This window comes from Varanus komodoensis, unplaced genomic scaffold (assembly GCF_004798865.1).
Source record: "Varanus komodoensis strain SLA01 unplaced genomic scaffold, ASM479886v1 scaffold12, whole genome shotgun sequence".
Classification (NCBI taxonomy): Eukaryota; Metazoa; Chordata; class Lepidosauria; order Squamata; family Varanidae; genus Varanus; species Varanus komodoensis.
The window spans coordinates 24,177,072-24,187,696 of NW_025335349.1; the positions used below are offsets into that span (position 1 = coordinate 24,177,072).

The 10,625-nt window shown below is 50.1% G+C and overlaps 1 protein-coding gene and 1 long non-coding RNA gene across 9 annotated transcripts in view; one reads left to right on the forward strand and one right to left on the reverse strand.

Annotated features, from left to right (window-relative positions):
- Positions 1-3,241, reverse strand: part of FMNL3 (formin like 3) — a 110,020-nt gene extending 106,779 nt beyond the window's left edge. For all 8 annotated transcript variants that reach the window (XR_006413876.1, XR_006413875.1, XR_006413873.1 and 5 more), the window contains exon 1: positions 3,060-3,241. Coding sequence is in view for 3 of the 8 variants with exons in the window: in XM_044421875.1 (XP_044277810.1) it covers positions 3,060-3,176 (117 nt within the window). In the remaining 5 variants the exon portion in view is untranslated. The remainder of the gene's footprint in view (positions 1-3,059) is intronic.
- Positions 3,242-3,508: 267 nt separating this feature from the next.
- Positions 3,509-10,284, forward strand: LOC123019118. The gene is made up of 3 exons (XR_006413853.1): positions 3,509-3,702; positions 8,065-8,124; positions 10,253-10,284. It is a non-coding gene; the product is annotated as an uncharacterized LOC123019118 (long non-coding RNA).
- Positions 10,285-10,625: the final 341 nt, after the last annotated feature.

Below are 10,625 nucleotides of genomic sequence, written 5' to 3' on the forward strand. Positions count from 1 at the left end.
TCTCTCCTACATGTACCAGAGGAAGCTTTATTACAAGGAGCAGTTTTCAACAGAATGACACACCCACCCATACACAGCCTAAAGTGGTACAGTCCAGCTCATACCACAGCATAAAAGCCAGTTGGGGGTGGTGCAACCCTTTGCCAACTTGGCACTGTGCAGACATGCTGGGCTATAAGCTGGCTGGGCAATGATGAGAGTTGTAGTCCAGCACTCCCCGGTGAAGGCTGATGCAGCAGTTGGGAGGGGTGAACTAACAACAGCGACTAGGGACCCACTGTTCACTGGGTGAAATTAGGCCAGTGCCTACAGGGGCTTGCCTGTAATCATAACAAAATTCCACACTCTGAACTGGAGGGGGGAAGGGGGCCATGCATCAGACCTCTGCCCATTAACAGAAGGTCTGAGAGGGACTCCTTCAGTTGTCAGCTGAATGCAGTGAGAAGCCTCAGTGCAGTCTGCGACCCTCACCAATCAGGACTCGCAGCTGCAGTTGCACGGATGGTCCTGCATGCATTGAGCTGGAGGCATGAAATTCCACCTTCTGGCCTGCTAGTCAAAGCATGAAGGTCCAAAGTGACACAGGGACATGGGGCCAGAGGGAGGGGTGTGCATTCTCAGAGACTATCTGGACAAGGCTTATCTCTCAGCCTCATCTCCCTCACATTTCCCTCCCTTTATGAGGGAAAAAAGATGCAGGAAGATGTATGTTGTCCCATGAGCCTTGGAGGAAGGATGGGATATAAAGGTCATAAAACCATTTTTTAAAGAAGAGGATGCAGATTAGCTCCCATACTTCATCCTACTTCCATGCCATCATATTGCCTCCTCCCCGTCTTTCAAGGAGCAGCCTCCCTAACCTTTGGGATCTGGAATGAATTCTGCCACACTGTTTCCGTCATTGCAATCTTTGATATATACAGTATTAAGGGCACAACAAAGTCCTACAACTCCCAGCATTCCTCAATAAACCATGCTGGCTGAGGAATGCTGGGAGTTGTAGGACTTTTTTCCCCCTGTTTAACATGGGAGTAAGCCCTATTAAATTCAACAGGACTTATATCTGTGTTGCATTATAAAACAAGTTTACCACACTTTGGGCTAAAAATTCCACACATGTATAACATTGTTACAATCCTGGGTTAATCTGGTTTCCCTTGCTCTGAATTAATCAATCTCTGGTCATCTTCACTCAAGATTGTGTAAAATTGCAACCATTATCTTAATCCTTATACCACCTACTACAAAGGCAAGACTTCCACAGCTCTATGTAGATAAAAAAGAGTACGTCACATGGATTCAGTGATCAAATAAACCCTATTGATCATAAAAATGCATCTGTCAGATTTACCAAAGTCATCCTATGGCATTCAGCCAGGCAGTCTATCCCCAGGTCCACACATGCCTCCCACATAAGCATGGAACATTTGCCCATTTAAAATGCAGGAGAACCCCATTTACTATAACCTTATACTCTAGTCCTCTATGCTTCCTCCACCTCTGGGCACTTCCCCAACACTAGCGCTTTTCACTTCTCTATCCCTTTCACTGGCACACCAGCAGTGGCTCTCACGCTCAAGGGCCTTTCCTTTACAAACACATGACAGTGTAAAGAAGTGGCAATTCCCCAAATTTCCACACCAAGGTCCTTGCCTTTCCCTCCAGAGACTGACCTGAAGAAAAGAGAACTATTTAATGCTCACCCACCCCCGCTCATCAGAGCCCTGCTGGGTCAGACCAATGTCTCCCTAGGCCAGCAGCCCATTCACACAAGCAGGGAAGGACTGCTACAGCCGCACCCTCCTGCTCATGTTCCCCAGCAGCTTGCCTCTGCTCCTGAGCACCCCACACTGGTTGCACACCAACACAGCCATAGAGGGCAATTCAGAGCTTCCACGCCCTTCCCAGTGCCACTCCTCACAAGCCTGGCTCACAACTCAAGCAAATGACAAAGGGATAAACCACAACATCCTGGATGGAGGGCGCTAGGGAAGGACAGAGACAAGAAATATTATCATTCAAAGGAAAGGGATGGATCTAGCAGCAGTCAAAGGCGAGGAGAGTGGACATCCGTTAATGTGGATGTAGGAAGATTTGAGGGGTAGCAGGGTTTTACCACATGGATCCTAAGAATGTGTGGAAACGAATGCAGTCAAAGGATCTGAGAAAGCAGGAGGAATCAGTTGCCTGAAATCTGGCTGAAAAGGAAAAAAGATTAAAGGTAGCTCATGGAAATGGGAAGGACAGGAGAAGAGGACTGGGCGAAGCAGCATGCTGGTTCGAATGGGTCAGATGGTCATGATAGTGCAGGGATCTTGAAGGGAAACACAAGTGGGGCGGGGGGGGGGGACAGAAGAGATGTTTGAATTTTTGAGTCCTGCTGGTCTAGATCCCAATTTGGCCAGATGGGGGATCTTAGAAAGAAGACAGGTTCTATCATGAAGGCAAAGGACTTGGGATCTGTCACAGCCAAAATTAGTAGGATCTGAGAGGGCAAAATACCCAAAACACCTACTGAGGAATCTCCAGGGAAAATGGGAAATATGTTCTGGGGCGAGGGATATCACGCAATAAATCTGAGATCAGTTCAAGCATCTAGCAAAAACAGGCAGATTTAGCAATCTTTGAGGAGAGTGGGAATAAAGGAAAGAAGGCCAACTTGTTGAAAAACTTCGGGAAGAGGGGAGTCACGGGAACACATCCGCAACGGTAATTCGAGTGACAGATCAACTCGCGGAGTCTTGGAAGATCTGCGGAACGCAACCACCAGGGCGAAGGTCCCATGGAAGAAAGGGATCGAGGGTGGTGATGGGGCCAGGAAACGAGTCTGGAAAAGTTAGGAAGGAGGGAAGAGGAGAGAAGGGAGCGATGTATCCCTCGCTCTTCCTGTGGAGAGGGTGGGTTAGGAATCCCTCGCGCAAAGCGATGGGGATCGTGAAGATTTACTCGGAGAAGCCTGCAGCGGAGCTGCGCGTCTCCGCGCGGAAGCGGGGGGCGAGACCTACGGCGGGGGATCGGTCGGCGGGGACGGGAGGTGGGTCGAAGGAGGGGTCTCTCACCAGCACCATCGCGAATCTCTCCTCGAGCTCCCCCTGGTCCGGCATGGGCACCTTCCCGGGCGGGGGCGGCAGCAGCCCGGACCCCCCGCCCGGCTCCCCGCTCTCCGTGTTCCCCATCCCCGGCCCAGGCGGCTCCCGGGGAGGCGGGGACGGCTCAGCCCTCCTTGGGTGTCCGTATGGAGCGGAGCCGCCGCGGACGGCAGCCTCCCAGTCCCTCCTCCCGCGCTGCCCGGCCTGGGACAGGACGGGGCTTTCGGCCCGCCCCCAGCGCCGCCCGCTCGAAGGCATCGCCCGCCCAGTAGTTAGAAAGCGCAGCGAGAGCGGCTGCTTTCCTCCCGCCACACCCCCCGCGAAGAAATCTTTCCCGCGTGGGGCACCCCCTGGTCAGAATCGCGTTAGCCCCAAAAGGGGGCGCTTCGCGGCCCCCTCGAGGCTGCCGCGCTCTGCAAACTTAGCTCGGGGGCCGGCGAGGCGACGCGCCTTGGGCAACCGGCGCCCGAGTTAAAAGTCGTAAGGGTCGTGCAGTCGCAACTCCGCAGAGCCGGCGGTACGGCCTTTTCCCTGCGAAAGGCCCAGCTCCATGCGTGCTCACTGAGGAATAAACCCCACGGATGATTTCACGGGGACTCGTAAAGGAAGAGAGGTTTGTGAGAAGCGCCCTACGCGTAGAACACCCGCGCCCCCGCAGAAAAATGACATGCGATCGTTTACACTGGAGAAAAGCAACTTAGATCTGGCACGGTTTGCTTCCACAAGAAGAGACTCCCGCAGCTCATTAATCTAGCTATAGCTCTATTGAGCTATATACAAGTGCGCCTATTCGGGATCGGTTGAGGCTCAGCCGTAAGCAGTGATGCAGAGTATTCCCGCTTGTTCTAGAACTTCACAAATGTCCAAACAGGAGCGGTGCACCGCCAATATTCCCCTACCCGTGTTTACTCTCAAACAAATCCTCATGGAGCTCAAGGACGCTTACTCCCAAGTAAGAGTGTGACTAGCTAGGATCTTAGCCTTAAGTGCTGTCTTCCCGGGCATCGCCTGGGTCGCTGCGATCTATCAGAAATAGACCTCCTGCCCATCCAGTTCAACGGAAGGAAGTGCATGACTATTGGGATGCAGGCCACGAGTACTGCAGCTGCAGTCCTACGTACACAGGACTTCGCGCGGGATGGATCTGAGACATATTTACTTAGAGGTGAGCCCATGGATTGCTGCGCTCTTAGTGTATCTAAGACGGCAGCTCCGTGGAGCCACAGCCAGGCCTGTGCACAGATCTGAGTTGCACAGTTACACGTCTGGCGGCGAATCCCTGAATCGAGCGGAACTGACTTCCGAGTAAATATGGTTGGGATCTGCGGTAAGCCGCGGCGGCGGCAGCTCTTCTAGGCATGTTTATTTGGAAATCATTCCCAGTAAAATTCGTGGGGCTAACTCCACGGGTTGTAGGATCGGCGCGAAATAAAGCCAATAGCGGACTGGAGAAGAGGAACAGTCTGGCGCCCTCGCTGGAACTGACTCCCGCTCCCCCGAGAAAGCTCGTGTGCTTGCAGCAAACGGAGTCAAGAAGGACACAAAGGAAGCCGTTACTCAGCCGTGCCCAGCCCACTTCGAGGCACCCGAACGGTGGCTGCAAAGAAAAGGACGGCTGCCCCCCAGTGGAGGAGCTCGGAGTAGGCGTAGTGGATCCTCATCAGCCATTTCTTCCTTTGAGCCCCTTGGTTGCAAAGGAAGCTGTGGGCGGATCGAGAAAAGGAAAGACGCCGTTTGAGGCACACGACCTGAATTTCTCCATGTAGGCGATGGGTTGTGGCGTAAAGAGTACGCGCTGATGGTCGGGCTGCAAACGGGTTCCAAAACACGTGTATCCCAAAGGTACACGGCTCCCCACATTACCATGATGGATGGCAGCTGCTGCAAGGGAATGTTGGAAACTGTGGCCCGACACATCTGGAGAGCACCAGGCTGGCGAGAGAGAGTCTCTCTCCCACTCGCTTTGCAGAGCACAGCCATCGAATCTACCATTGTGGAGGAGAGGAAGCCAATCCAGCCCTCCTAGGTTTCCACTCTGGCCTCTGGTGTTCCCCTGAAGGCTGTTTCCCTCTTTTCCTCTCTGCCAGCCACCTCATGTGGTGGCCTCCCAGTTTTGCAGCACGCTTTATCCCCCGTTATCTAACATCACTTGAGGGTTTCTTACAGGCATTAAGAGCTTGTAGCACAAACAGCCTATATTTTTGCTCTGTCTGCCTGCCCCTAGTGGGAGCTTCCCCAAAATGGAACCGGGCCTTCTGCACCCTGGTCTGTAATCTGATGCTTTAATGAATGAGTGCGTGCTGGGGGGTGGGCGCTGATCCCATTCCCCACTTGATGCATATCCATTGTGCACACTCCAGGGCAAATCCTTGCTTTGCAGCTGCCCGCAGGTTGAAGTAGCCCTCTCATAATATGTCATTAGCAGGCGTCTATAAAAGCGACATTTAGTGCTGACAAGTCCTTTGAAATTACATGCTTGATGCACGCACAAGCAGTAATGATAAGGCAGCTGGTACGAAGTAGAATAGGACAGCCCTATCCTGTAGAAGAGGTGCAGCCCTGCATGTCCGGCTACACCTGCCACCATCCTCTCCTTTATGCTGTTAATGGTCAGGAGTCCATTAACAGTCCATCCCCTTTTTGTATCTGATCAGCCTACTCAGGGACTTTCTGATTATAACAAATAGCTTCCATGTAGCTTGAAGGGCCTGATCACGCCTCATCTTGGAAGTTATGTAGGGTCAGGCCTGGTTGGAATCTGGATGGGGGACTTCAATGTTGTGAACCACCCAGAGAGCTTCGGCTATGGGTGGTATACAAATATAATTAGTAATAATCCTCATTTTTGTGGCAGGGCTATTGTGTCTTGAAGAGCTGCATTTATCTAACCCCTACCTTCCTTACTATTGACTCTGCTGGCTAAGGCAGGTGGGATTTTCTGACCAAGACATCAAGAAGGTCACAAGTTGCCAACCCTGGGCATATCAGGAATTCACATAAGGAAATCCTTGCTGGATCAGACCAAGGTACATCTAGTCCAGCCTTCTGTTCACACAGTGGCCAGCCAACTGCCCACAAGCAGGACATGAGTGCAACAGCACCCCCCCACCCATGTTCCCCAGCATGTGGTGTTCTTAGCCATATGCCCTCCTTACGGAGGCTCAAGAGTCAGCCCAGGACATACAAACGATCTTCAGCTTTATAGAATCATAGAATAGTAGCGTTGGAAGGGGCCAGAGGTCCATCAAGTCCAACTCCTTGCGGACTCCAGGTCAAGCCATCCCTCTCAGCTGGCTGCCCTGTTGCATCTTGAATGTCTTCAGTGTGGGAGAGCTCACTATCTCCCTAGGTAACTGGCTCCACTGTTGTACTGCTCGCACAGTCAGGAAGTTCTTTTTGATGTTCAGCCAGAACCTGGTTTCCTGTAACTAGACTCTGTTATTCCATGTCCTGCATTCAGGGGTGACCCAGAAAAGATCCTGGCCTTCCTCTTTGTGACAGATTTTCAAGTACTTGAAGAGTGCTATGATATTTCCCTTAAGTCTTCTCAAGGCTAAACATGCCCAATTCTTTCAATCTTTCCTCATAGGGCTTGGTTTCCACTCCCTGGATCATCTTTGTTGCCCTTCTCTGAACACTTTTCTGCTTGTCTGCATCTTTCTTAAACTCTGGTGCCTAAAACTAAGCACAGTACTCAAAATGAGGTCTAAGCAATGTTGAGTAAAGGGGAACTAGTACTTCACGTGATTTGGAAATGATACTTTTACTAATGCAGCTTAAAATAGCAATTACCGTTTTTGCAACCACATCACATTGTTTGTCATATATTCAGCTTGTGATCTATAACAATTCCAAGATCCTTCCCACTTGTAACAATGCATTAGGTTTCTTTTTCCTAGCTGCAGAACTTGGCATTTGCCTTATTGAATTTTGTTCTGTTGTTTTCAGCTCAGTGCTCCAACCTATCAAGACTACCTTGAATCTTATTTCAGCCTTCCAGGGTATTAGTTATCCCACACAGTTTTGTGTCATATGCCTGAAGATGCCAGATAGTTAGCATTTCAGTTTGGTACCACCTGTTCCACTGTCTTTCCACAACCTTCAAGGTGCAGAAATTAGTAGAGTACCTCTTGTGCTCCCTGCCTTGAAAATCTTGCAGATTTCTGTAGCAACATAGAAACCAGTCCATGGGGCCATCTAGTCCAGGATTCTTGGCAGTACTGACCAGGCAATGCCAAAGAACGTTCAAACTGCCACACCATTGCACTCATTTCACATGCTAGCAAAGTTATGCTCAAAATCCTACAAGCTAGGCTCCAGCAGTATGTGGACCGAGAACTACCAGAAGTACAGGCAGGATTTCGAAGAGAAGAGGAACTAGAGATCAAATTGCCAACATATGCTGGATCATGCAAAAAGCTAGGGAGTTCCAGAAAAATATCTACTTTTGCTTCATTGACTATGCTAAGCCTTTGATTGTGTGTATCACAACAAATTGTGGCAAGTCCTTAAAGAGATGGGAGTACTAGACCATCTTATTTGTCTCTTGAGAAACCTGGATGTGGGTCAAGAAGCAACAGTGAGAACTTGACACAGAACCACTGATTGGTTCAAAATTGGGAAAGGAGTTCGGCAAGGCTGCATACTGTCGCCCTGCCTGTTTAGCTTATATGCAGAGCATATCATGAGAAAGGCGGGGCTAGATGAAGCACCAGTTGGAATTAAGGTTGCTGGGAGAAATATCAACAACCTCAGATATGCAGATAATACCACTCTAATGGCAGAAAGTGAGGAGGAACTAAAGAGCTGCTTGATGCGGGTGAAGGAGGAGAGCACAAAAATTGGCTTGAAACTCAACATTAAGAAAACTATGATAATGGCATCCAGTCTTATCCAGGGAAGGAACATGTTAGTAAACTACAGAGATCAATGCAACAGGACTAAACATTTTATTTGGTCTGGTGTTGCTTTCCAGGTCCCAGAATTAGAAGAATTACCAACTGTGGATGTGGCTGTCGTCTTCCTAAAGAAACAGGTTTGTGATTTAGGGGTACATCTGGATCCATCTATGTCATTGAAGCTCCAAATGATCCCCATGGCTTAGGCTGGTGTGCTGACAGTGTCTGTTCTTGGACAGATGTAGCCTGGCCACTGTGATCTATGCACTGGAAACCTCAAGATGGGATTACTGTAATGTCCTTTTTATGTGGCTTCCCCTAAGGTTGGTTGGTTCACACACAGCACTGAGCCATACCACACAGTAACTACATGGCATGATATCTTAGCTTATGTTCCACGGTCAGATATGTGCCTGGCTTCCAGGCTTCTCCACCTTTTCTTTCTAATGGTAGCACATATCCCATCAGCCACCATAGCTGAACCTTCATTTCAGGGTGGCCTGCTCCCGCCTGCATCATTTGCCTCTCCCTCATTGGCCCACACATTCCCTTGAGTGTGGCCGCAGCCTGCTAGGTTTTTGGTCTGTTTGTGTTTTTCCCCTGCTGCCAGCAAAGCAACTTACCGTATTTTTCTGTGTATAAGATACTTTTTCTTTAAAATATTTATCTAAAAATGGAGGGTCTTCTTATACACAGGGGGCTAAGAGGAGAACACGCGGGCGGGGGGATACTGGCGCGATCATGGGCACACTTGGGGGGAGGCAGGCGCAGGCGCGATGGGGGAGACTGGCGCAGGCACACGTGTGCGAGGAGATGGTGAGTGTGTGCGCACGGCAGCAGCTCGCTTGCTCAGAGATCGGTAAGAAAAGTGGGGGGTGTCCTATAATGGGGGTGTCTTCTAGTCAAAAAATACAGTACCTACTTGTCAGAATACCACTGTTGCTCTAGAAGAGCACTACAGTGGTGCTTCCTTGCTCACACCCACACACCTCTCCCCACTCTTTTGCTGCAAGTGTATCCTCTGTGCGCAGGACTTGCACATGTTACCGGGGGCCATCTCCCCGCCTGTGTGCCCCTCTCGTGTAGGGCAACTTTCCCAGGAGAAAGTCACTGGCTCTAAGAGTTGAGCAAAGGCACCACAACTTGAAGGCACTGCTTGAGCACACAGACCAGAGGGCAGCACTCCAAGTGCAACCGTCTCCAGGCTGCTGCTGGAGGTGGCATGGCACAATGCCCCACTGCTGCCGAGATTCCAAACTGCACCTGGGCGTTGCGACGGCAGTGTGCGTGCGGACAAAAAGGAGCATAGATCAGCCAGGCAAGGTATGGCAGGCTCCAACACAACAGTTGCTAGACAGAACAGTTTAATGGGAAATGCAGCCTCGGCCTCCTTAGAGTGGAAACTCTTATGGTGGCCCCGTAATGGTGGAAACGGCACAGAAACATGGCAGCTGGGTTCAGGTAGGAAAACAGGCCATGGTGAAGCACAGAAACCTTACAACGAGCTTATGTTTCCATGTGATTCCACGTAGACTAAATGTGCTATACTTTGAAAAGGATGCTGGGTTCAGACACAACAAGTTATGCCGCTGTGTTTTCCCCTGAGGCTTGCCATTATGTGCGAACCCACCCAGCGAGTGCAGAATGCAGCAGCAAGGTCACTGGGGGGGCCTTACCGCACAAGTATTCCGATTCTGCTAAAGGATCCGCAATGGCTTCTGGCCTGCTACTCAGCCAGATTTAAGGTGCTGTGTTAGTTTAGAACGTCCTACTCAATTTAGAACTAGGTTACCTCAAGGAAGGGCTCCCCCTATACCAACCTCCCAAACTATAAGGGGCTCTGCAGTTTTTAGCAGGGACACAGAGACAGGTTTTCTCTATAGTGGCACACACCCTGTATAATCATCATCTCCCCTCCCTCCCAAGGTATGTCATGCCTCAACACTTGCCCATTTTAGGCATGTTTTGAGAATTTACTTGTTTGCTCTGGCTTTCTCACAGCCATGAGCTAGATTCCTAGCAACCTCATGTTACCAGGGTGTGTGTGTAGTCTTTTGTTTTCATCCTTTCATAAAGCATTTCCAGATTCATGTCAAATAATAAGCAGTATACGAATAGTGCTAGTAAGGAAATACTAAATTTTGTATATTCCTACTTTGGATTTCTGACAGTGTTTCGTTTTTATATAGAAGAATCACCCCTATAACGCTTCTAATTTATAATGCATGCTACCACAGGGTCTACCCTTATACACATTATCTTTAGTTATCATGGACGAGCCTGCAGTGCGGCATGGGATCACGTGACTTTCGGAAATGCCATAGGTTGCAATGCACTGGATAAGAGATTACACAAGCACTTGCAAGAAAGAGATGAGCATCGTCCAGCCTAGCACGCTTTACCGCGGAGAGGAACGTATCAACGAACTGCATGGGTGCCCACGCTTCCCACACGACCGCAATGAGCGGGATTCATCAGTAGATGGCACTCCCGGATTGGATGTACGAAACGTTAAACTCCCCACCCAGCCTCTAAAGCAATCTCGTCGCAGGACGTGCTGCGCAACCCCCAGCTGTGCACCTCGCGCTCCTGCCACGAGGGGGCCGCGTGCCCTTACTGTTAAACGGGGGCTACGAAG